General features: G+C 50.1%; 2 protein-coding genes across 4 annotated transcripts in view; one reads left to right on the top strand and one right to left on the bottom strand.

Annotated features, from left to right (window-relative positions):
- LOC105984234 (SEC14-like protein 3) overlaps window positions 1-4816 on the top strand; it is an 11127-nt gene extending 6311 nt beyond the window's left edge. The window contains exons 8-12 of the mRNA XM_013014344.1: window positions 1013-1096; window positions 1654-1760; window positions 2558-2697; window positions 2780-2949; window positions 4095-4816. Coding sequence (XP_012869798.1) covers window positions 1013-1096; window positions 1654-1760; window positions 2558-2697; window positions 2780-2949; window positions 4095-4216 — 623 coding nt within the window. The 3' untranslated portion in view covers window positions 4217-4816. The remainder of the gene's footprint in view (window positions 1-1012; window positions 1097-1653; window positions 1761-2557; window positions 2698-2779; window positions 2950-4094) is intronic.
- Window positions 4817-9064: 4248 nt separating this feature from the next.
- Window positions 9065-25505, bottom strand: Gal3st1 (galactose-3-O-sulfotransferase 1). Of its 3 annotated transcripts, none has more exons than XM_013014236.1 (3): window positions 25413-25505; window positions 11929-12068; window positions 9065-10486 (listed from the first exon to the last, which is right to left on the bottom strand). In XM_013014236.1, exons 2-3 carry the CDS (start codon window positions 12057-12059, stop codon window positions 9340-9342), a joined length of 1278 nt encoding a protein of 425 aa, XP_012869690.1. In that variant the 5' UTR covers window positions 12060-12068; window positions 25413-25505; the 3' UTR covers window positions 9065-9339. The 3 variants fall into 3 exon arrangements, with proteins under 3 accessions (XP_012869690.1, XP_012869691.1, XP_012869689.1); XM_013014237.1 differs by lacking the exon at window positions 25413-25505 and adding an exon at window positions 25249-25286; XM_013014235.1 differs by lacking the exon at window positions 25413-25505 and adding an exon at window positions 15802-15896.
- Window positions 25506-25511: the final 6 nt, after the last annotated feature.

The raw sequence follows: 25511 nt of genomic DNA, 5'->3' as shown, positions 1-25511 counted from the left end.
CCTTCCTCCCTCCCTCCCTCCCTCCCTCCCTCTCTTCCTTCCTTCCTTCCTTCCTTCTTTCTTTCCTTTCTTCTTTCCTTCTTTCTTTCTTTCTTTATCTTTCTTGGGCAGTCTTAAGGCCTGGGCACTACCCCTGAACCTCTTTGTACTCAAGGGTAGCACTCTATCACTTGAGCCACAGCACCACTTCTGGCTTTTTCTGAGTAGTTTATTGGAGATAAGAGTCTCATGGACTTTCCTGTCTAGGTTGGCTTTGAACTTGGATCCTCAGATCCCAGCCTCCTGAGTAGTTAAGATTTCAGATGTGAGCTACTAGTACCTGGCTCTCTTACTTTTCTAACCACAGGCAGACTCTATTTTACAGGCCTGGCCTAAGAGTTGACTATTCGCTAGATAGCTGGGTGGTTGTTATTTGAGAAGGTGGGCTGATGGAGGACCGCTGTACATTGGATGGTTGACTGGCTAGTGGTGATTGGTCAGAAAGCTGGATGGCCAGTTGGGTGTGTGACCAGTTTTTATCATGGTTGATTGATGGAGTGGCTGGTTGAAACTTCAGTTGATTGGTTGTTTGGGTGGTTCACTTGGTACATGGATTTTTTGGCTAGCTAGTTGTGAGAAGATTTGGTTAGTCAGAGACAGCAGATGGCTGGGTAGCTGGCTGTGTGGTTTGTATTTGATTGATTTGTTCAATGGTGGTTTAGCAGGATTGGAATAATAATGGAGGATTAGGTGTATTGGCACACTGTTGGTAGGTTGGGCAGTTTATTTGTTAACTAAATGACTTGCTTATTGGGAGGTGGGGTATTTTGGGCTCATTTGCTGTGGGAATGGGTAGCTCATGGATTGGAAGATTGGGTTGGCAGTTTGTTGGCCAGGTGGTTTCCCAGGAGCAAGACCCTGGAACTGGCTACGATTCAACATGACTCTTCTGTATCATTGATGGTGACCATTATGGAAAGAGTGGCTTAATAGACTCCTTTTTGCCTCATTATCCTTCTTTATGTCTCTCCAGCCACCAAACTGTTTCCTGTGGGTTACAACCTCATGAAGCCCTTCCTGAGTGAGGATACGCGCAGGAAAATCGTAGTGCTGGGAAGTGAGTAGCTCCCGTGCTGTTCTCTGTATCAGTTTTGAGTGAGGTTGAGTCAACATTCCACTCAGAATGGAGCACATGCTGGGTTTACACCTGTAATCCTAGCTACCCCAGAAGCTGAGATCTTGAGGATGGCAGTTCAAAGCCAGCCCAAGCAGAGAGTCTATGGGATTCTTATCTCCAATTAACCACCAAAAACCCCCCACAGAAAACCTGGAAGTGGAGCTGTGGCTCAAGCAGTAGAGCACCAGCCTTGAGTAGAAAAAGCTAAGGGATAGCATTCACCCTGAGTTCGAACCCCAGTACCAGCACACAACAAGAAAGAAAGAGAAAAAGAATATTGAAATCCATCCACCAAGGGGAAATGTTTCCATAGCAACACCAAGATTAGAATGACACTTCACACAGAGAAGGCCTGTGAGGCTGGGAACTTGGCCCTGGTGGCCTAGCTCCCACAGAGCTGGGAAAGCAAGTTTAGGGCGTCCCCGTGGGTGCACGGGTGGGGGGGCTAGTTGGTACCTTCCATGTTAGAGACCACCCTCCCGATCTCTCTGCTCCAGAATGCTGGAAAGAAGGCTTGCTGAAGCTCATCAGTCCTGAGGAGTTGCCTGCCCATTTTGGGGGAACTCTGACTGACCCGGATGGGAACCCCAAGTGTTTAACCAAGGTACAAAGAGCCCTACAATGGGGGAGGATTGGAGAGTGCAAATGGTGTCTTTCCTACACACTCCTTCCTTCCACTCTTATAGATAGATCCCCATGTGCGGAGGTGAGGCATTAAGCTGGCTGGTGCAGGCCCTGCCCTGATGGTGGTGGTAGGCAGCTCTGAGCCACTGTGCAGAGAGATAAGAAATGGGGGACTTGGCTGGGTGTGGCTGGCTCATGCCTGTAATCCTAGCTACTCAGGAGGCTGAGATCTGAGGATCGTGGTTTGAAGCCAGCCTGGGTGGGAAAGTCATGAGACTTTTATCTTCATTTAACTACCTGAAAAGCTGGAAGCAAGCTGGGTACTGGCTCATGCCTGTAATCCTAGCTACTCAGGAGGCTGAGATCTGAGGATCATGATTTAAAGCCAGCCCCAGCAGGAAAGTCCGTGAGACTCTTATCTCAATTGACCGCCAGGAAACCGGAAGTGACGCTGTGGCTTAAGTGGTAGAGCGCTTGCCTTGAGCTGAAGAGCTCAGGGACAGTGTTCAAGCCTCAGGACCAACACAAAAGAAAGGAAAGGAGGGATGGAGGGAGGGAGGGAAGAAGAAAGAGAGAAAGGGTAGAAGGAAGGGAGGGAGGGAAGTAAATAAATACACAAATAAATAAACAAATAGGGGATTTTGTCCCAAAGGGATGGGCTGGGAATCTAAGTCCTGACCCAGCCTGGAGGGTCAGGGAAGGCTTTGGGGCAAGAGTGTGGGGCTGCAATCTTCCTGGAGATGGGAGGCAGCCCCCACCCCTATCTCACACCCACAGATCAACTATGGTGGAGAGATCCCCAAGTCCATGTACGTGCGGGACCAGGTGAAGACGCAATATGAGCACTCGGTGCAGATCAGCCGGGGCTCCTCGCACCAGGTGGAATATGAGATCCTGTTTCCAGGCTGTGTCCTTAGGTGGGCAGGGCTGCCTCCCACCCCCTGCCTGGCGCTTGCCCAACACACTGGGCTGGGCAGCAGCCTGATGGTTCCTTCATAGGTGGCAGTTCGCCTCCGATGGGGCAGACATCGGCTTCGGGGTTTTCCTGAAGACCAAGATGGGCGAGCGGCAGAAGGCTGCAGAGATGACGGAGGTGCTGGCCAGCCAGCGCTACAATGCCCACATGGTGCCTGAGGATGGGAGCCTCACCTGTGCTGAGGCTGGTGTCTGTAAGTCTGTCTGGGCTGGGTGTACTCCAGGAGTCATGGTTTAGAGAAAGAAATAAGCATCACCCGTGTGCGCATGTGCGCGCGCACACGCAACTCAAGTTGGTGCCAGACATTTATTCACACTCAGGTCACTTTCACTAACAACTACTCTGCACAATGAACCAGAGATACGTGGACCTTGAAAGGGGATGAGAAGCTGGGGCCACAGGTCACAAGCAAGGAGCAACAGAGCAGGAAACTGGAACCCCGAGAAATGAGTCTATTTAAGCAGAACCCCAAAACTAAGTGTGAGGCTGGGGTCTTATCACCCTCTCCATATAGCTGTATAATGCTGGGGAAAATTCTGACCCATCTCAGGAGGGATACTTGTGTGTGTGTGTGTGTGTGTGTGTGTGTGTGTAGCTCACACTTGTAATCCCAGATACTTGGGAGGTGAAGCTTGGGAAGGTTTTGGATCAATATCACACCATGCAAAAACTCAGCTAGATCTCATCTCAACAGATAAATCAGGTGGGGGAGAATAATGCCTGTCATCCCAGCTCTCTCTCTAGGAGAGTTGTGGTCCAAGGTCAGCAATGAGCAAAATTGCAAGCCCTATCCCCCCTCCAAAACAAACAAAACCAACTAAAGTAAAAAAGAGATCGGAGTGTGGCTCAAGTGGCAGAACACCTCACAAACAAGCATGAAGCCTTGTGTTCCAAATGAACCTTGGTTTATACTCCATCTGTGGCTCTTGTTCTTTGGGATGGCGCTGAGAAGCCAGAGGTGGTTAGCAGCCCCAGCGCTCATTTGGTCCAAAGGATCTGAGACACCCCTAGGTCCCCATCTGTCCTCCTTGAACTGAGAGAGCCCAGGTGTGGAGACAATGGGATTAAGTCCTATTGTTCTATGGTCAGTTGATGCCATGGAAGTTCCTGCTTGGGCAGGGCAGGAGGACCTCAGGGTTTGTTTACGAGCTCAGCTGGGGGTAACCATTCCCTTGGGGAAGGACAGGGGTGTGGTGGGAACCTGAACCAGTTTGGCAAACAAAGGCTGTGGGAACCCAAGCCCAAGAACTGCCCCCAGCCTGGGGCGGGGGCGGGGGGGGGTGAGCAGTGCAGAGTGTGAAGCCAGCCAGCCACCCCATCTCTCCATCTGCCTCCCAGATGTCCTGCGCTTTGACAACACCTACAGCTTCGTCCATGCCAAGAAGGTCAGCTTCACAGTTGAGGTGCTGCTTCCAGATGAGGGCATGCAGAAGTACGATGAGGAACTCACCCCTATCTAGGTGGCACCCCTACATCTCAGAGACACCCCCCCCCCACGTACCTGTTCTCTGGTATACCCTACCTTGTTCATCATTAGTTTTGCCTACGGTCATGCTGCTCCTGGGGAGATTCATGTGGGGTGGTCAGATCGGAAGGGTATTGGAGTTGGGGAAGAGGAAGCAGAAAGAACAAAGACCAGTGGTGGTGGTCACTAAAGGCACAGAAATGGAAAATGGGCTCCTTGCTTTAGTTTTAGCCTATATCCTAAAGCATGCGTGTTTGCTTCATTAATTCCTTCTCAACAAGCCGCGAGCAACCTGTGTTGGAGAGTTCCTTATAGTCACAAAATAAAAGTGAACCAACTGCAGAGAGAAAGAAAGAAAGAAAAATCCCACAGAAAACACAAAACAACTTTCTTTTACTTTTATTGTCTACCTGATGTCTACTACGATGTCTAGAGTTGGAAGGAAAATGAGAGAGGAGCCCGCAATTGGGGCCTATTTCAGCACCTTGGACAGAGCAGAAGCGGGCAGGTGGGGTGAGATTGTCCCGGAGACCAGATCGAAGGCAGGATTTGGAAAGACATTAGGAGATGCCTTATCTAACCTGGGGCGGCCTGTTTCTCCCCTCCATCTCTCCCATGCTCACCTCCTCTCTTTAGCTCAAGTCTCCTGTCTTAAGCAATTAAAGGGATATTCCTTCCTGGCAGCTGATGTCACATCTGACTCCAGCTTATAGCTTGACATAATAAAAAAAAAAAAACACAAAAGATTATCACCATTACACGTATGATTTTGTGAGTGTTCTCCGTGTGGCAGTCCTGGTGCTGAGGGTACCCAGTGGAGTGATTTGTCATGTGTCCCACCTGCTCTATGAATAGGGAAACTGAGGCATGGGTAGATGAAACTACTCATTCAATATAGCTCTTAAGTAGCTGACCCCAGACCCAAATTGCTTATGTGTCTCATGCCTTCTAGAGATATTGCTCTGAAATGTTCCAGAATACCACCTGTCAAGGCCCTACTGTGACAAAGAAGAGGGCAGGAATAATGTATGTATCCTCCAGTAGAACCATCTACCCTGCATCCCAGTCTCTGTTTGTAGGTAGAGGAGTGTACTAAGCCCAGTGGGAAGAGAGAGCCACCAGGGTTACACAGTTGGGCTAAAGAGACTCACTGCAGGGCTGGGTGGGGCTTGTGCATCTCCACAAGGCACCATATCCCTGGCTCAGGTGGTCTCTGGGTGGCAAAACACGTGACCTCCATAATCCTGGATGACAAAAGGAGAGCTCAGGACTCCAGGGTTTCCTTCTCAACATTCTGCTCCAGTTGGGGATACAGAGACGTTGGCTCAAGTTCAGGTCCTATCCCGACTCTTGCCAAGAAGAGCCAAATGACACCAGAGAATGGAGATGAGCGGGAACCAGAGGACTTGGCAGGTACCTGGAGGGGGATGGGCTGAGGCCTGAGCCCCCTGCATCCGAGCTGATCTGTGGGGGACCATGACTCCTGACTTGAACGCAGCTGGGAGCATGCACTCATGGGCACAGGGATGGATTTCCACATCCCTTGATGGGAACCTGAGTGCTCTCCAGCATACCAGCTATGAGGGAGGATCAGGGGCTGAGGCCAGTCCTGTGGAAAAGCACAAGACCCTATCTGAGAAACAAAGTAAAGCGAAAATACAAAATGGGGTAAGTGGTCATGCCTTTATAGAAAAAAAAAACGATTCATCAACTGAAATTCAACTCAGCCTTTCTGTCTTCTTCTTTGCCCAAAGTAGAGACTCTCGGGGGATGCAATGTACCTCTCCCTCATTCCCCCTCAAAAAAAAAAAAGGAGGGGTTGGGAAGGTGGCTCAGTGGTAGAGTGCTTGCCTTGCATGCCTGAGGCCCTGGGTTCGATTCCTCAGGACCACATAAGAAAAAAGAAAAAAGCTGGAAGTGGCGTTGTGGCTCAAGTGGTAGAGTGCTAGCCTTGAGCTGAAGAGCTAAGGGACAGCACCCAGGCCCAGAGTTCAGACCCCACGACCGCCCCCCCCCCAAAAAAAAGGAGTGCTTAGGAGGGGAAGGCAGCCTGACTGGAAGGAAGTCCCCAGACCTCCAGCAGGGCTCCACTCTGCTTCTCTGCACACAGTGTGGCATAACGGGTGTATAATCGACAAAACACACACACACTCTCTCTCTCTCTCTCTCTCTCTCTCCTTCCCCCCCCCTCCCTTTGGCCACACATCAGTCTACACCCAGGATGGGGAAAGTGGCTGGTTCTCTGCCAAGCACTTTTTCTGGCTCAGGTGGGGAGGTCAGGCAAGAGAGGAGATCCAAAGACATCAAACCCATTTCCTATCACTGTAGTTATCTTTTCTACCTCTATCCTTTTCTTTTTCTTTTTCTTTTCTTTTGTCGGTCGTGGGGCCTGAACTCTGGGCCTGAGCACTGTGCCTCAGCTCTTCAGTTCAAGGCTAGAACTCTACCACTTGAGCCACAGCGCTTTTTCTGCTTATGTGGTGCTGAGGAACCAAACCCAGGGCCTTGTGCATGCAAGGCAAGCATTCTACCACTGAGCCACCTTCCCAGCCCCCTACCTTTGTATTTCTGGAACCAATTATATTTGTATTGTGGAAGCAATCTGTAGACCTGACTGCCTCAGTTATGCTCAAGTTCAAGGCAGACAACTCCACTAATAGCCAGGCTGGGGAGAAGACAGGCCTGGGCTCACTGTCAGCAGACCCGGCAGCCTGTTCATCCCAGATCAGACAAACACCATCCCCTCATGAATGTAGACTGCACACTCATGAACACAGCCACAATTCCACTTACTCATCTGAGCGGTTTGTGACATCCATTTCACAGATGGGTTAGTGAAGTCTTAGACAGGTGGTCCAGCTTCCGTTCACTGGCACCAGCTGTAATCCTAGCTACTGTGAGAGGGTGGGGTGAAATCAGGAGGATCTTAGTCTTAACCATCAAATGGATGCATTCCCAGAGGGGTTGGAAACCAAGGCTAGAAGCAAGATGGTGCCCCTTACCTGAAGATAAGGGTTGGCATGTAGCCTGCACCCTGCTCTCTTCTCTTGGTAATGCTTAGGTGTCCACAATGCTCTGTCTCCCTTCACACACACACACCAGCCCACAACTTACCAGCCAGTACCTAGAGAGCCACCCACCAGCCAAGGGGGAGCTTCAGATATGTTCCCCCTGGGGAGGGCATGGGGGTGGGAGAGTGCAATGGGTTCCCTTCAAATAGCCTTGAACAGCTCCCAGTATCAGTATCACCATAGCCACCTTTGCAGTTCAAAGCCAACCCAGGCAGGAAAGCACTGGAGGCTCTCATCTCCAATGAACCACCAGAAAACCGGAAGTGGTGTTGTGGCTCAAAGTGGGAGATTAGCCTTGAGTGAAAGAGCTCAGATTGATGCCTTTTGCAAACCTCGTGACAGCGCCCCATTAACAGATGTGCTGTCACCTTGCCTGTCCCACACAGTGACCTGCAGAACTCACACTCCCAGCTCCCACACAAGGGCTTCCCCCCCCCGCCCCCCAGAGATCTTTAGAAGTTGATAATATCTGAGCAAGACTCAGAGGGCATCAAAAGGTATTCAACTGAAAGTTAAGGGATGGAAGTATTGGATCCATACCTTTTAATCTTAGCAACTTGGGAGGAAGAGAGAGGAGGATTCAGGTTGGAGGCTAGCCCAGGCAAAAAGGATGATTCTATCTCAAGAAGGAGAAGAAAGACAAGGAGAAGGAAAAGACGGACAAAGAGGAGGAGGAGTGCAGTAGCTCATACCTATAATCCAAGCTACTCAGGAGATGAAGCTAAGAAGGATCACAGTTTGAGGCCACCCTGGGAAAAAGATCTCAAGACCCTCTTCTTAACTTTTTTTTTTTTTATTGTCCGGTCGTGGGGCATGAACTCTGGGCCTGGGCGCTGTCCCTCAGCTCTTTTAGCTCAAGGCTAGCGCTCTACCACTTGAGCCACAGCGCCACTTCCGGCTTTTTTCTTTTTGCTTATGTGGTGCTGGGGACTCGAACCCAGGGCCTCATGCATGCAAGGCAAACACTCTACCACTGAGCCACCTCCCCGGCCCCCCTCTTCTTAACTATTAAAGAAAATAAAAGCTGGGCATGGTGGTACAAGTATGAGCTATAAAGTATAAAAAGAAGAATCAGCTAGGTGCTGGTGTCTCATGCCTGCAACTAGATTCAGGAAGCTGAGATCTCAGGATTGCAGTTCAAAGCCAACCCAGGCAGGAAAGCACCAGAGACTCTCATCTCCAATGAACCACCAGAAAACCAGAAGTGGTGTTGTGGCTCAAAGTGGGAGAGTATTAGCCTTCAGTGAAAGAGCTTGGAATCAGGACAGCAATTGTAAGGAGCTAGCCACCACGGGAGGCACAAATGGCCCCATCCCTCTCCTCCTTCCCTGTCATTTGTCTCTGACTGGATTCTGATCACCTACATGGCTGCGCATCAGGCCTCTGTTCAGGACCCATCACTTAATTGCCCTGCTGTGCAAGCCTGGCCTGGTGAATTGCTCTCTCCCAGCTTCTTTCACACCTCAGTCCCCAGTGGCTGAGCTTGGGTAAAGGTGAGCTGAGTTATTGCCCATAGACCATTTAGCCTGGTGCCAGGCAGGGAAGCGTGAGCTGTGGAATGAACATCATGTGCACATGGGCACGCGCTCTCCCCCACCACCAGTGATTTTCCAGATCTCAGAAGGTCACCCTGAACTAACACCAGTTGCCCCAACAACTCCCGGAAAGGGGGAACCCACAGGTGTTTTCTGGGGGTGGACAGGTGACCCCCCCCCATGCCAGGGCCCCTGCAGTCACCATACTGACACTAAAGAGGAAAAAAAAAAAAAACACAGCATGAAATTCCTTTATTTGAGCCTCCCCTTTGGAGGGAAAGCCAGAAACAGAAGGCCAGGGTTTTTTTTTGTTTTTGTTTTTGTTTTTTTAAACAATGGTGTCATTAGTCAAGTAGTGATATCAGCCCTGTCTGTACACCCCAGGCCCCACCAACACCCTGGGGTCCATCCAGGGTGGCACCAAGAGGGCCGGGGTGGGGGGGAGGGAGGGTGAGGGGAGGGGAGGAACTGGAGGAGGGGATTGGGAGGCGGGGTGGGGGAGGGAAATGGCATCACCAATGTAGAAAGTCCCGGAGCAGTTTCCACAAGTTGGTGATCCAGAGATCGGCCCCCAGCTCCTGCAGGTACTGGAGCTCGGGGGTGAGCATGCGCCGGCAGAGCTGCCGGTGCTGCCGGCCGATGGTCTTCTTGAGGTTGTAGCCCAGGATGGACTTGACGCCCAGGGGCTGCCAGGGTTGCATGGCGGCGTCCTGGATGGCGGTGGCGTCGACGGGGCGGCCTCCGTCGATGCAGATGCGGCGCAGGCGCTCGTTGGCGCGGCGCAGGGCGGCCACCTCGCGGGCCATGCGCTGGCGCCCGAAGCCATCCACGCGGCGCCAGAAGCTGTGGTTGAAATGGCGGTAGAGGAGCGCGTCGAGGCCGTTCCAGGCCGTGGCGCGCTGGTAGAGGGAGCCCGAGAGCCGGGGCACGGCCGATCGGCGGCGGGCGTTGAGCTTGAAGTAGAGCACATCCTCCAGGCGCCAGCACAGCAGGTCCTTGAGCAGCACCAGCGACTCGTCGAAGTATTCCTGCAGCAGCACCAGGTGGAAGCGGCGCTCCAGCTGCGCCAGCAGCTCGGGCACGCGCGCGCTGCCCGCCTCCAGCCCGCTGTCCAGGCCCAGGTCGAAGGCCAGCAGGTTGCGCAGGTAATGCGCGTTGATGGCGGCGGGGTCGTAGTAGCGATCGGGATCCCGCAGGAAGGAAGTCAGCTTATCCGGGCCCGGCAGCGTCCAGGTGAGCGGCACCACCGCCCCGAAGTAATGGAAGGAGGACTCGAAGAGGCGCGCGGGGTCGCGCAGCACCGTGATGAAGGTGGCGTCGGGCGGCACCAGCGCGCGCACCTCGTCGTACTGGAAGCGCATGTGGTTGGCGATGATGTTAAAGCAAGCCCCCGGCTTGTAACCCCGCACCAGGTCCCGCGCGAACCAGCCCGGGTAACCGAAATCGTTGCGCCCCTTGGGGAAGGCGAAGCGCAGCCCGTGCTTCTCCCCGAAGCGGAACAGGATGTTGAGCAGGGTGCTGCTGCCGGTCTTGTGCGTCTTCAGGAACACGATGTTGTGCTGGGGCGCGCACCCCGCTGCCGACGCGTTGCCGGCCGCTGCCTTCGCCGGGGGGTCGGCAGGAGCTGGGGAACAGGAGATCGCGGTGGTGTCCGGGGTCCTGTGGGGAGGACAGAGGGAGGGAGGGAAGGTGAGCCCGGACCAGGCTGTGCTGGGGACCTGGAGTACCCAGCCCTCCCCTCTGTGTTGGTGTGTGAGAGAGAGACAGACAGACAGACTGGGGCTTGAACTCAGGGCCTGTCCCTAAGCTCCTCCCCTTCCTCCCCGCCTCAAGTCTAGCTGCTCTACCCTTGGAGCCACAGCTCCACTTCCAGCTTTTGTTTTTGGTGCATAATTGGAGTTTAGAATCTCACAGATTTTCCTGCCCGGTTAGCTTCCAATGGTGATCCTCAGATCTCAGCCTCCTGAGTACCTAAGATTACAGGTGCCCAGCCAGATGGGATTTTGTGTCAACCTGGCCCAGGCTGTTCTGGGGACCCGGAAGACCCCGCCCTCTGGTTCTGAATCTCCAGGCCGTATTTGTTAGCTGGCAGGGAAGCTAGTATAGTGGCTTCTCTGGCTGTATTTCAGGCCTGAGCCTGAGATTTGGCCTCTTGGGCCTCAGTGTCCTGATCTGTGGGATGGGGAGGTGCAGGTATTGGGTTGAGTTTGAGCTGAGCTGTGGCAGCTGAGCTTTCAATTAATTCTCCCCGTCCACAGGCATATTTACATTCAGGTAGTATTCATTTGAGGCGTGTGAGGTGTTTGGCATGGTGTGGCAGCTCTGTAATGCCAGCTCCCAGAGGGTGAAAGATAGAGGATCTGCATAAGGCCACTTGGGCAAAAATGTGAGAGCCTTTGTAAAAACAAACAAAAAAGAGCAATGTGCTAACTCAAGTGATCTGTTGGAAAAAGCTTACTACCTTGAGTTTTAAACTATGGTATTGCCAAAAAATTTTTAATTAAAAAAAAAGAAATTTATGCATTACCTGAATTGGGAAATGGGAACCCCTCTGCAAAACACCTTAATAACAACAATAAAATTATATTTAAAAAATAAATGAAGTTAGTATATAAAGTGGAAGTGGTTAGAAGTGCAATTTTCTAGGCCCCAAATGGTTGGTTGATTTCCTCTACTAGAAAACTAAATTCCTCTACTATCTAAGGGCACAGGGCTGCACTGAGGGCCCCTGTTCTGACTGGGCTGGCTTTGAACTGCAATCCTCAAGTGGTGAGAATTGATCTAGGTTCACACACACGTCCCAACTTGAATTTAGGCTTAGGTGCCAGCTGAGTGCTTGGCCTGCGCGTGCGCAGCAGTCTCTGATGATCATATTCTGAGCCTGGGTCACAGACAGCATGGTGTGCATCTATACCCACTTCACAAATGAGCAGACTGAGGCCCAGATTACAGAGTCCTGCCCCAAGAAGGGAACTGTCTATTGGCCAAACATGGTATAGAGTGGCTGTCTAGGAGGTAGTTTCCATCATCTGAAAAGTAGTTGTGAACCCTATCATGGCAACCCCCTCCTCCCACCCTACCCCCCCCCCCGCACCACTCACATGGAAGCCTGGCTAGCATGCAGTGGGGGGACCATGTAGGAGTAGAGCAGCAGGAGGAAGCTGGTGAACAAGGCTCCTAGCACCAGCCCCTTGGCCATGGATTCCCAGCGTTTCTTCTTTGGCTGAGGCATCTCAGACGCCTAGAGGGTACAGCACAGAGCACAGAATGAGTTAGGCGTGGACCTAGAGACTCCCCAAGGTTGCACCTGCCTAGCCTCAGTGCCCAGAAAGGGCTGTCTGGAAGACAGATGGACAAACACACAGACAGATACAGGGACAGAGATGCAGAGGAGACAGTGGACACAACTCAGAGGAGGGGAAATGAGGTGGGGGAAGGTTGAGGGATAGTTCTCAGAAAGTTTAGTTGGTTAGAGTGGACACACGCATTCACTGTCTTGTTTTTATTTTATTCTCACAGTACTGGAGTTTAATCTCAAGACCATATACTAAATACCTTTTGAACAACATCTCCAGTCTCTAACGCCATTGCCTTTTTTTTTTTAAAAAAAAGGCAAATGTGAGCAAAAAGATGGATGTGAGCTGGGCACCAGTGGGTCATACCTTTAATCCTACCTACTAAGAAGGCTGAGATAGGAGGGATGTGGTTCAAAGACAGTCTGGACAGACAAATCTTCATGGCTCCTATCTCAATTAAGCAGTAAAAAGCTGAAAGTGGAAGTGTGGTTCATGTGGAAGAGCTCCAGCCATGAGTAAAAATGATGAGTAAGAAAAGAAGATCATGAATTCTAGTCCAGTACTGGAACAACAACTACCACAAAGCTAGGTGCAGTGGCCCGAGTTGGTTTTACTAGCTGTATGAGATTTGGAAATAATCTTGCAACACATTTTTTTGCCAGGCTGGCTGTGGCATAAAGTCAAAATTCTATTTGAAAAATAAGTAAAAGATCAGGGTGTGTGGCTCAAGTGGTAAATCCAGAGCTCAAACCTTGTTATCACTGAAAGAAAAAAGCAAACTGGTAACACACTATGATGTACTGGCTTGCCTAACATGTGCAAAGACCTGGGTTCAATTCCTTTCTCTGAAAAGAGAGAGAGAGACAGAGACAGACACAGAGAGACAGACAGAGACAGAGATAGGGCAGACAGAGACAGAAAAGTTCTAGAACAATATGCATCACTCCCCCCCAGCTCATATATATATGTAGGTAAAGACATAGAAAGGCTGAGAAAAAAAGAAGTTTCAGATTTTGGAACATTTTGGATTTTAGATTTTTTTTTATTAGGAAAACAGCTTTTCACTAGTACTATCCTCTGCCTAGCTAGCCGTTTTCTATTTTTTTAATTTTATTTGTGAACATACTGTACAGAGGGGTTACAATTACATGGGCAGGATAATGCGTACATTTCTTACCATGCATTGCAGCCTCCCCGTTTTCTATTTTTTTAAATTTATTTTTATTATTTATTACTTGTTTATTTTTGCAGTGGTAGGACTAGAACCCAGGGTTTCGGGGATGCTAGGAAAGCACTCTATCACTGAGCCCTACACCAGCCCCAGTTTTCTAAATCATACATTTTTTTGATAATGGTTGCTTTATTTACTTTTATGCCAGCCCTGGGACTTGAACTCAGCACCTGGGTGCTGTTCCTGAGTCAGGGGTAATGCTCTACTATTTGAGCCATAGCTCCATTTCTGGCTTCTTTTGGTGGTTAATTGAAAATAAGAGTCTCTTGGTCCTAGCTACTCAGGAGGCTGAAATATGAAGATGACAGTTTGAAGCCAGCTCAGGCAGGAAAGTCCATGAGACTCTTATCTCCCATAACTACTCAAAAAGAGGCTCAGGGACAGTGCCCAGGCCCAGAGTTCAAGCCCTACGATCGGCAAAAAAAAAAGAAAGAAAAAAAGAAATACAAACAACAATCTCCTGGCCCAGCAACACACAGTATTTAGGAGGTGTGTGTGTTGTGTGTGTGTGTGTGTGTGTGTGTGTGTGTGTGTGTGTCCTGCATGCTAGGTAAACCCCTCAGGAGCCTCTGGACATATAGGTCAGAGGAGGTAACTAACTGGTAGCTGAGGCTCTGCTGCTGACTATGGACAGGGAGCAACTGCCACACACAAACCCGGCCCCAGGCCCTGCCCCTGTCAGCCAGCCCCGGTGTCCCAGAGACCCAGCAAGAAGTAGAGCTGCAGCCCAGAAGACTGAGTAGAGTCCTGGGCCTCAGTTTCTCTGAGTGTAAAATGGGGGAGGGATTAGGATTCCTGTGGCTGACCTTCCTCCAAGGGCCCATCCTGCCCTCCGCAGCTCCCCTCACTCACCAAGGATTTCCAGTGGAAATCACGGGTGGAGGAGCTACAGCAGGGGGCAGACAAGTACGTCATCTGCCAATCAGATGTCACCTGGCCCCGCCCAGGGCAGGCCCCGCCCCCACAGCCCCCTTCCACTCACCCGCCCAACCACTCACCCTCTCCAGCCTCCAAGCCTCAGCCAGTGTGAGAACCTCCGAGTGCACCTTTCTTTCTTTCTTTTCTTCCTTTCTTTTTCTATCTTTTCCTTCTTTTCTTCCTTTTTTTTTGGTGCCAGTGCTAAGGTTTGAACTCAAGACGCCTTGGACTTTTGCTCAGCTCACTTGCTCACAGTTGGTGCTCTGCCACTTGCGTTAAGATTTTCAATCCAGCATCTTGCTAGTGGTTAACTGGAAATGAAGTCCACTCACAGATTTTTCTTCCCTGGGCTCATTTTGGACCTCAGTCTTCTGGATCTCAGCCTCCTGAGTAGCTAGGATTACAGCTGTGAGCCACCAGCACTCAGCCAGAGACAGAACTTTGAGGCTACAGTCCTATGTTTAAACCCTATTTCTGAAGGCAGGCATTGATCGTACCTATCCATAATCCCAGTGCTTATGGGATACATGGTAAGATTTGGCCTCAAAAACAAATAAAGCCAGGCACTGATGTGTCAAAAACTGCCATTAATCCTAGCTACACAGGAGGCTGAGATCTGAGGATAGCAGTTCAAAGCCAGCCCGGGCAGAAAAATACCAGCCAAAGTGGAAAGTGGGGTTGAGTGACACTCATACGGTAGAGTGAGTGGCAGCCTTGAGTGGAAAAAGTCCAACAACAGTTCTAGGCCCTGAATTCAAGCCCCAGTACAGGCACAATACATGCATGCATATGTCCATATTGAGCAAGTTAATTCCAGCTTGCTTCCTTCCTTCCTTCCTTTTTTTAAACCTTACTGTGTGTCCTAGGCATATAGTGTACCCCTCTCTGTACCTCAATCATTCCTCCAAAATAATAACACCGACTTTCCCCTTCTCACAGGAACATGCCTGGCACACAGCAGATACCTGCCCAACATGGCCTGCCATCCTCTATCGCCATTATCACTACTTGCTGCCATTATTACTCAGGGTCCCAGCTTTGGTCCTATCTCAAGCCAAAAGTCCAGGAATCATCTCAGCACAGTCCGAATCTCAAGGTCTCCAGACGGAGAGACAGAGAGGCAGGGAGACAGGAAGGCTGAGCTTCAGAGAGGACAAGGGCATGTTCAAAGTCACAGCACAGCAGCTGCAGAGACAGGACTAGAACTTGGGTCTCCTGCCTCCTCCGTCCATAGTGGAGACAAAGGAATGCCCTCAGGACAGACCATTCCTTTGTCAGCACCCCACTTCCCTCCATCCACTCTAGGCACACAGGACTCCTTCAGTGAAGGTAAAGTAGCAGTAAGTCTTTATCCTCAGATAGCGAAGATCCTCAGGGGCTGAGGGAGAAGTGGGTCCACCGTCACTGCCATTCCCAATATCCAGCACTCAAGGACACCCAGCCCAGGATGTTAATAGTAGCCCTTTGGGCCCACAGCGTCCCCATCACACACCTGCCCCCCAAAGCAAGGACACAGGGGACTCACTCACCTTGGGCAATGACTGCCACCCCTTGCCTTTCCCAGACTGAACCATGTCGCTTCCACAGCCAGGCTTCTGTGCAGTCACCTAGAGACAGGACTGCTCCAATGACACTGGCGGCAGGCCGGCCGGGTCCCTCCCACAGCAGCCGTGAAGGTGCATGCGAGCTCCCCCGGGGAGCACCCCAGAACCCCACCAGGGGGTGGTTTGGCCTCTGACCTTCTCTTGTACGCCAACAGCCTTGGACAGAGCCCACCCCACCCCTTCCATATCTCTCTAGCGTGCGCTTGCTCTCTCTCTCTCCTTCTCTCTCTCTCCTTCTCTTTCTTTCTCTCTCTCAAACTGATCTGTTTTCATACCCATCACTCTCACAATCTGAGAGCTCCTTGGAATAGCACCCCTTATAATCTGGCTTGTGCCAGCTTCAAGAAGTGTTTAGTAAATAAATAATTATTTAGAGGGAGGGAGGATGTTCCTTTATCAGTCATTTTTAAAATTATATATATTTTTAACTTTAAGTAGTTGTACAAAGGTGTTACCCCTCAACAAACCCATTTAAAAGTATAAAGTGTCTTGATTGATGTCACCTTTCCTCTAATACTCTATAAGACAGTGATTCCAAACTAAGTACTCTTTCTCTTCTCTTCTCTCTCTCTCTCTGCCTCCCTCCCTCCTCCAATAGCCAGGCAGCTCTTTTATGCAAAAGATTCAGCAAAGTTCTAGGCGTCCTTGCGTCAAGGACACAACAACTGCAGAGCCCTGCAGAGTGCCCAGGACAGGATCCCCAGTCTCCTGTCAGTGCCTGGCCAGCCCCCACTCTCCCTTCATGCACCAAGTCCCCCACTCCCCTGCCACCCCACCCCCCAGCACAACTCCTCAGGGGAGGAAACAGAGCACAGAAAAAATAAAAGTCATTCCATGAGCAAAAAACACACCAAGCCAGTCCCAGTGCAGATCTGCCAGACTTTGGGATTTAAGAGGCGATCAAGGCGCCAGGTGCAGCCCACATCTGCAGGGAGAACCGAGACAAGCCGGGCACACCGGGGCCTGGGAGGCTTTCCTAGAGCATAGTAATTCTCTCTCATCTTTACATAAGCAAAGGAGGGGTGCAGGATCCACACCAGGCCGCTCCTGGGGGAGTGATGGGGATACACAGACCACCAGGGCCACATTGACAAGTCTGGGGTCTCTGTCCTGAACTGCAGATCCTGCCACTGCCATCTTAGATCTAGGTTTGTTTTCTCTTGGCTTTGTCTGTGGATGAGGGACCCTTTGTGTCCAGAAACATCTCCTCCAGCCAGAGCACCTGTGACTCCTGCCTGTAATCCTAGCTACTCTGGGTACAGAGCTGAAGATCACAGTTTGAAGCCGTTCGGGCTGGAAAGTCCATGAGATGCTCATCGCCAATTAATCAGTAGAGGTGTGGCTCAAGTGGTTAGAGTGTCAGCTTTGAGAAGAAAAAGCCAAGGGACAGTACCCAAGCCCTGAGTTCAAGCCTCAGTATCAGCATAAACAAACAAACAAACACCCCCCCAAAAAAATCTCCTCATTCTCCCTTCAGCATCAATGCACAGGGTTTCCTAATAGCTTGGGTGGAAGGCTCTAGAGACACACGGGGTCCCCATTAATTAGGAATACTCTGTGTTTGGGTACTGATTTATTCCTACTGCCAGTTCTTCCTAGGGAACAGAAAGAACCCCACATTAGCCTGGAGTCCCTGTATCCTTCACAGCACTCTCTGGACACGTATTGAATACTACAGCTAAAAGTGGCACAGGGCAGGCAGAGCTCCTAGTGTTATAATAGTCACAATCGGGATATGCCATGGAATTTTATTTTATTTTTTCCAACACTCACTGGGCCTTTCTGCCTCCTGAGCTGAGCTAGTTTATAGACAGCTTTACAGGGGTGAGTCAGGGCAGTACAGACACCAAACAGCAGGACTGTGCTTTGGAGCCACGTGTGTGTCCTCGCAGTCTCAGATCTCTTTCTTTGGTCCCATTTACCGCGGAGGGGTGGGGATGGCACTCAGGCTCTACAGGGTCATGGGCAGGGTGGACCAGCGAATGAGGTCTACTGTGTTTGGCTGTCCCTCTCCCCCATTCCCTTCGTGTGTGTGTGTGTGTGTGTGTGTGTGTGTGTGTGTTATAAAAAGCAGTACAGGCTCACTGAAAAAACCCCACAAAACTCAGAAAACAGAAAAGCATAGAAGTATAACCTGTAACCCCAGCTACTTGGAAAGAGCTTCATGAGTTCAAGACTAGCCAGGTCAAACGTATGGAATTGCTGCTTAAAAAAGGGTTGGAGGATGATGGGCAGGGACAGAGGGGAAAATTGGAGAAAAGCAAACAAAGGGATGACACTGTTCCAAAAAGAAATGTATTCATTACCTGACCTATGAAATGATAACCCCTCTGTGCAACATCTTAGTAAGAACAACAAAATATTATATGTATATAAATATTATATGTATATAATATATATATTTTTGGGTGGGTCGTGGGGCTTGAACTCTGGGATTGGGCGCTGTCCCCTGTGCTCTTCAGCTCAAGGTGAGCACTCTAGCACTTGAGCTACAGTGCCACTTCCAGTTTTCTAGTGGTTTATTGGAGATAAGAATCTCACAGACTTTCCTGCCCAGGCTGGCTTTGAACCGCAATCCTCAGATCTCAGCCTCCTGAGTAGCTAGGATTATAGGCATGAGTCACCAGCGCCCAGCTTATATATATAATATTTTAAGGGCTGTGGGAAAGGCAGGCATCTGTGGCACGTGCTTGAAATTCTAGCTACTTAAGAGATTGAGATCCAGAGGATTACAGTTCAAGGCCAGCATGGGTAGAAAAGTCTGAGGAACTCCATCTCTAAAACAACTAGCAGGAAGGCACTGGTGGCTCACGTCTATAATCTTCGCTACTCAGGAGACTGAGATCTAAGGATCACAGTTCAAAGCCAGCCTGGGCAGGAAAATCTGTGGACTCTTATCTCTAAATGAATAACAGAAAACTGGAAGTGGTGTTGTGGCTCAAGTGGTAAAGTGCTAGCTAGCCTTGAGCTAAAGAGCTCAGGGACAGTGCCCAGAGTTTGAGACTCATGATCCATAAAAAAAAAAAACAAAAAACAAAACCAGACCAGGCAGGAAAGTCTGTAGTACTCTTTATCTCCAATAAACCATCAAAAAGCCAGAAATGGAGCTGCATCTCAAGTGGTTAAAGCACTAGCCTTGAGGGGAAAAAGTTAATAATAGTGTATTTATTTTTTATTTGGTCAGTTGTGGGGGCTGAACTCTGAGCCTTCACACCGTCCCTTAGCTCTTTCTTTATTTTATTTATTTATTTATTTATTTGCCGGTCATGGGGCTTGAACTCTGGGCCTGAGTGTTATCCCTCAGCTCTTCAGCTCAAGGCTAGTGCTCTACCACTTGAGCCACAGTGCCACTTGTGGCTTTTTTCCTGCTTACGTGGTGCTGAGGAATCAAACCCAGAGCCTCATGCATGCAAGGCAAGCACTCTACCACTGAGTTACCTTCCCAGGCCCAATAATAGGGTTTTATAGCTATAATATATTATAAAATTATTATATTAAAATGTTTATATTTATATTGTTATATTAAAGATATAATAATGAATAATAAACTCTAAAAAATAAAAATTAAACATTAGAAAAGTTGAGAGTCTAAGGGTGTAAGATGTTAATAGATAAATTTTTTTGGGGGGGGAGTCCGGTTGTTGGGCCTGATCTCTGGGCCTGGGCGCTGTCCCTCAGATCTTCACCTCAAGGCTAGCACTCTACCAGCCACAGTGCCACTTCTGGCTTTTTTCTCTTTGCTTATGTGGTGCTGAGGAATTGAACCCAGGGCCTCAGGCATGCAAGACAAGTGCTCTACCACTGAGCCACCTTCCCAGCCCTCATAGAATATCTAAAGAACAGTGGGAAGCCAGCTACTGATGGCTCACACTTGTCATCCTAGCTACTCAGGAGGCTGAGGTCTGAGGATTACAGTTTGAAGCCAGCCTGGCAGAAAAGTCTATGGTACTCTTATCCTCAATAAACCACCGAAAAACAAAACAAAAGCAAACAAAAAAACTACTAGAACTGTGGCTGTAGTAGAGTGCTAGCCTTGAGCACAAAACTCAGGCCATGAGTTTAAGCCCCAATACTGGCACCAAAAAACAAAACGAAATGAGCCAGGCACCGGTGGCTCACACTTGTCATTCTAGCTACTCAGATCTCAGCTGAGATCTGATCTCCAAATAACCACCAGAAAACTGGAAGTGGCACTGTGGCTCAAGTAGTAGAGTGCTAGCCTTGAGCTGAAGAGCTGAGGGACAGCGCCCAGGCCCAGAGTTCAGCCCCACAACCGACAAAACAACAACAACAAAAAATGAAAAGAGAAGAAAAAGACAAGGCAGGTTGGGAATTGTAGACACAAAGGTAGAAATGAGAGTCACAGGAACAGCGGCAGTCAACAAGGAAAGATGAGGAAGGAAAAGAAGACTGCACTTGGAAGCACAGGGTAGGATGGAGTCCCCCACACCCAGGAAAAACAGGGACTTGCAGCCACCAGCTGCATCACATTCTGTACAATCATTGGTCTGCCAAGAACTATCCCTGACTGCTGCATCCACATGACAGGCATAGCATTCACAGAAAGGAGCAGAACTCTCGAAGAGAAGGCAGGGGAGGAAGGTGTCGCTGGGAGAATCATGGGGACATCTGGAAGAGGCTGAAAGAGCACAGCAGCAAGAGAAGCTAGGCCGTGGTGGCTCACCCCTGTACTCCTTACTACTTGGGAGACTGAGAGTGGGAGGATCACAGTTCTAGACCAACCTGGGCAAAATGTTTTTGAGATTTCACAACCTCAATAGTAAGGAGCTTGCCTAGAATTCCTGCTAGGGGAAGGAGTGGAAGCTGGAACACAAAGATTTTCTAGCCAGGCACTGGTGGCTCATGTCTGTAATCCTAGCCACTCAGGAGGCTGAGTACCAGAGGATCATCGTTTGAAGCCAGTCTAGGCAAACAAATCTTAAAAAAGAAAAGTAAAACTTAGCCAGTAAAAAGCTGGATTGAGCTGGGCACCTGTGGCTCACGTCTGTAATCCTAGCTACTCAGGAGGCTGAGATATGAGGATTGTGGTTCAAAGTCAGCCCAGGCAGGAAAGTCCATGAGACTCTTATCTACAATTAACTGCCAGAAAACCAGGAGTGGTGCTGTGGCTCAAACGGTAGAGCGCTCGCCTTGAGCTGAAGAGCTGAGGGACAGCGCCCAGGCCCAGAGTTCAAGCCCCACAACTGACAAAAAAAGAAAATATAAAAAGGCAAGGCTCCCTACTATGCTTAAAGGGCAAATTTATAAGGTGTCTTAGGGAACAAGTCCCAAGAAGATATCTAGCTGGGCACTGGTGGACTGGTGGCTCACATCTGTAATCTTAGTTACTCAGGAGGCTGAGATCTAGAGAACCAGTTTGAAGCCAGCCAAAGAAGAAAAGTCCGCAAATTCTACCTCCAAATAACCAGCCAAAAGCAGGGCTGGAGGCTTTTTCCAAGTGATAGAGTACCAGTTGTGAGCAAGCAAGCTGAGTAACAGGCCCTGAGTTCAAGGTCCAGTACCCACACACAAAAAATGATACTCACTTCCCTGGGGAATAGGGCCATTTACTAACAACATATTCTGATTACATATAGAGAGAATATGACTATTCAATACATAGTATGCAATTAATATCAACATCTAACCATTCTGTCATTAGTAATTATATAATTATTATAATTAATAATTATAAAGTCAACAATTATATAACTGCACATCTACCATAATAAATATTACAGAAGAGAGTAAGTGCTCTGGAAAATTCTGGATTCTTCTGGGAAAAATACGCATGTAATTGAAAGCTATTTCCATTTTGAAAGGTCCAGGCTGGCTAGAGAAGGAAGAGCTAACTAAGGTCACATTCTGAGCTGCCTGTGCTCAGCTGAGGGTGCAGTTGGGAGAGGCTGTGACTAGCAAGGTTCTGGAAGCTTCCTCACGCTGTGTTCCTCTGGTTCACAGGGGCAAGGATGGGGAGGAGCGTCCTGAAAGGTGTGTCACCTGGACCTCATCAGCTTGCTGGCTCAGATGACCCTCTCTCAGCTAGCAGCTCTGACATCTCGCTGGCCCTTGGGCTGGAGGCGTGGATGGTAAGTGGTGCGAAGCCCGGCTGCTAAGAAAGCAAAGTTCACTCATGCATCCAAGGCACTTTTGAGTCTGGAAGTGCCACCTACCTCTGCTGCTTCAAAGGCAGCCACACGCCCACCATCTCCGTAAACCCTGCCAGGGTCATCTGCTGCTGACCCCATAGGACATGTGAGGGATGGGGGACTGAAGTCCAGGAAACTGTGGAGGAGGGACTGAATGGCAAAGCCAAAGCAGAACTTGGGAGGAAGCTCAGAACTCTTTCTGCTACATGGTCTTGTTGGACAAAATCATTCCTTTCCTTCCCCACGCCCCGCTCCCCCCCTTTTTTTTTTTTCAATATTGGAATCTGAACTCAGGGCTTTGTCTTTGCTAGGCAGTTTTTCTGCTGCTGGAGTCATGCCTCAAACCCTTTGTTGCTCTGGTGACTTCTGAGATTAAAATTTCACTTTCTACTTGGCCGGTTAGGACTTACTTGATCACCCTATTTATACTTCTCACTGAAGCTAGGATGACAGACATGTATGCCACACCAACTTTTTCTTTCTTTCTTTCTTCTTCCTTTCTTTTGGGTTGGTCATGGGGCTTGAGCTCAGGGCCTGAGCATTGTCCTTGAGCTTTTTTGTTCAAGGATAGCACTCTACCACTTTGAGCCACAGTTCCACTTCCAGTGTTTGAGTGGTTAATTGGAGATGAGTCTCAGGGGTCTTTTTTGCCTGACTTTGAATGGCTATTCTGAGATCTCAGCCTCCTGAGTAGCTAGAATTACAGATGTGTGCCACTGGCACCTGGCAACACCAACTTTTTCTACTGAGGTAGGATCTCATAACTCTGTGTGTGTGTGCGCGCCAGTCCTGGGGCTTGAACTAAGGGTCTGAGCACAAGGCTATTGCTCTATCACTTGAGCCACAGCTTCATCTCCAGTTTTGATAGTTAACTGAAGATAGAGTCTCACAGATTTTCCTGCCTGGAGCTAGCTTTTCTCCTTTTTTTTTTGCCCATCCTGGGGCTTGAACTCAGAGCCTTGGTTCTATCCCTGAACTTCTTTTGCTCAAGGCTAGCACTCTACCACTAGAGCCACACTGCCATTTCTGACTTTTCCTTTTTATGTTGTACTGAGGAATCAAATGTAGAGCTTCATGCATGCTAAGCAAGCACTCTACCACTAAGTCACATTTCCAGCTTTGAACCACCATTCTCATATCTCAGCCTCCTGAGTAGCTAGGATTATAGGTGTGAGCCAACAAATCTTCGGCTTCCCACTGTTCTTTAGACATTCTGCAAACATCTCATACCCTTAGACTCTCAATTTTTTTAATTTAAAAACTTTTAGCTATTTACTACTAGTAGTAGTAGTAATCTTCCCCTTAAGGCTACCAACTCTACCACTAAAGCCACTCCCTCAACTTCTGGCTTTTTGCTAATTAATTGGAGATAAAAGTCTTTTGGCTTTGTCTGCCCAAACTAGTTTTGAACCATGATCCTCAGATCTCAACCTCTTGAGTAGCTAGGATTATAGGCATGAACCACTGTCACCTGGCAAGGGAAGCAAATGCCTGCATGGCCACTCTCTCCCCATCAAGGACCCCTAGCTCCCATGCTCCCATGTGTCCCCCACCCTCATATTCTACACCAGACAACACAAATGCATCGTCAGGATGGCCTTGCCCAGGATGTCAGGCTCTCCTTCTCTGTGTCCCAGAGTTGGCATGTGGGAAAGCAGGTGTCTGACTCTTGGGGATACTCCATCCCACCATCCCTCCCCTGCCCATTCTAGTAGTCTCCCACTCTAGTGATTTGGGGGCTCTCTGCTCCATCCTTCTCTGCCTGGAGCCCGGTCTGGCTACTAGTGTAAGGTGGGTTCATCCATATTCCTCACCTAGTCAAAGTAAAGCAAGCCTTTCACATGGCTGTGCCACACCCAGAATTCCATGTATGCATCATTCTCCCAGGTTAATCATTGCCTCCTTCACCGGGCAGCACACACACACACACAGGGCCTCGGAGGCCAGCAGGAGGGGCTGGAGGGGACACACTCCTCCCTCGCTTGGTGACCAGAAGACACAGATCTCTGTAAGGGATGCAGGAAAAGCAGGCCTTCTTTGTCCCCACGAGCTTCCTTTAAGGCAGGGGATGAAGCAGCAGCAGCCCGAGGTGGCAGCTGGGAACAGGGCTCTGTTGTCTCTGCTCCCAGGGGAAGAGTTTGCCACCCCCCAAGTGTCAGGCAGAGCTGGGAGCCAGGGAAGCAAAGGGGAGGGGGTCTTGAACTGGGGAGTTAGGGGCAGCCCAAGTAGATCTAAAAATGCTGATGAGACCCCCAGTGGGGCAGAAAGGGCCTGGATAGTGCTGGGGTTTCTGGGGTGGAGGCTCAGAGGAGATGCCTGTGATTTGGAGTCAGTTCAGCCACTTCTGAACTGTAGGATCTTAGACAAATCTGCTATGTCCCTGGCCTCAGTTTCTCCCCCTAGATAAAAGGGAGACGTAGCAATATTCCCTGCAGGGTAAGGTGAAGAGTAGCTTTGGGGCTGCACTGGTCCAGGCTTACCTTCCTGGAATAAGCCTCACCCCCCTCTAGGCCTCAGGTAGAAGAAGAAGTTGAACCATCCACTTCCAGAACCATCCACTCCTGTCACCCCTTTCCTCTCAAGGATTTCCATAGGACCTGTCACCATGGCAACTTGGGGATCAGATGACAGTCTGCTTCCCTCTCTCCCTCCCTCCTCTAGTTGTAGGTTACAGCAGCCAGATGTGTGTGTGTGTGTGTGTGAGAGAGAGAGAGAGAGAGGACCCTTGCTGCTCCGGGCAGCTGGGAAGGGACGGCAGTCGCATTCTGTGGTGTTACCAGAATGCTAGGCTGGCACCGAGCAGAGCAAGTGGACCAAACTCAGAAGCCCTTGGCTGGGCACTGGTTTAGGCTGGAATCCGTGGGATTTTCATGGGAACTGTGGAATTTCAAGGAGCCTCTCCTCCGTGACCTTCCCCCTCCCCTTGCCCCCACTTCCAGGACAAGCATGGGGACCTTCTCTGGGCATGGGGCTTTGCTGGGTACCCTGGCTCCCAGTCTCTGCTAGGACAGCCCCGTCTGGGGAGGGTAGGGGGAGATCCTGCCCCTCCTCCTCCTCCAGTCGGCCTCAGGGAAACGCTTCAGAGAGGATTAATTATTAATGAACTCACAGAGCCTGCCCAGCCCAGTAGTCAGACTTTTTGCCAGCCCCACCCATCCCACCTTCTAGGGATTGGGGACCAGGGTGTGCGGGTGGGGACCCCAGGATCTAAGTGAGCACCCACCTGAGCCACCAGGGCCCCCGGCCCCGGGAGTAGCGAGGTGCGCCCCCATCCCCTTCCGCGGACACGCGTGTGGTCTCAGTTTGGTGACAGCAGCTAAGTGGGCGGGGCCCTCCGGGAGTAGACTGAGGCAGGGCACACGGGTGGGTGTCGGACCCGGGACGTACCTTGGCCCGGTCCTCCTGGGGTTCAGCGTGGCTGACTCGGCCTGGGCCGCCCCCACCGGGGCCCTGCGCTCCGCCAGGCCTGGTCCATACCCCGGCCCT

This window comes from Dipodomys ordii, unplaced genomic scaffold (assembly GCF_000151885.1).
Source record: "Dipodomys ordii isolate 6190 unplaced genomic scaffold, Dord_2.0 Scaffold23, whole genome shotgun sequence".
In the NCBI taxonomy this organism is placed as follows: domain Eukaryota; kingdom Metazoa; phylum Chordata; class Mammalia; order Rodentia; family Heteromyidae; genus Dipodomys; species Dipodomys ordii.
This window is presented reverse-complemented; position numbering and strand designations above follow the sequence as displayed.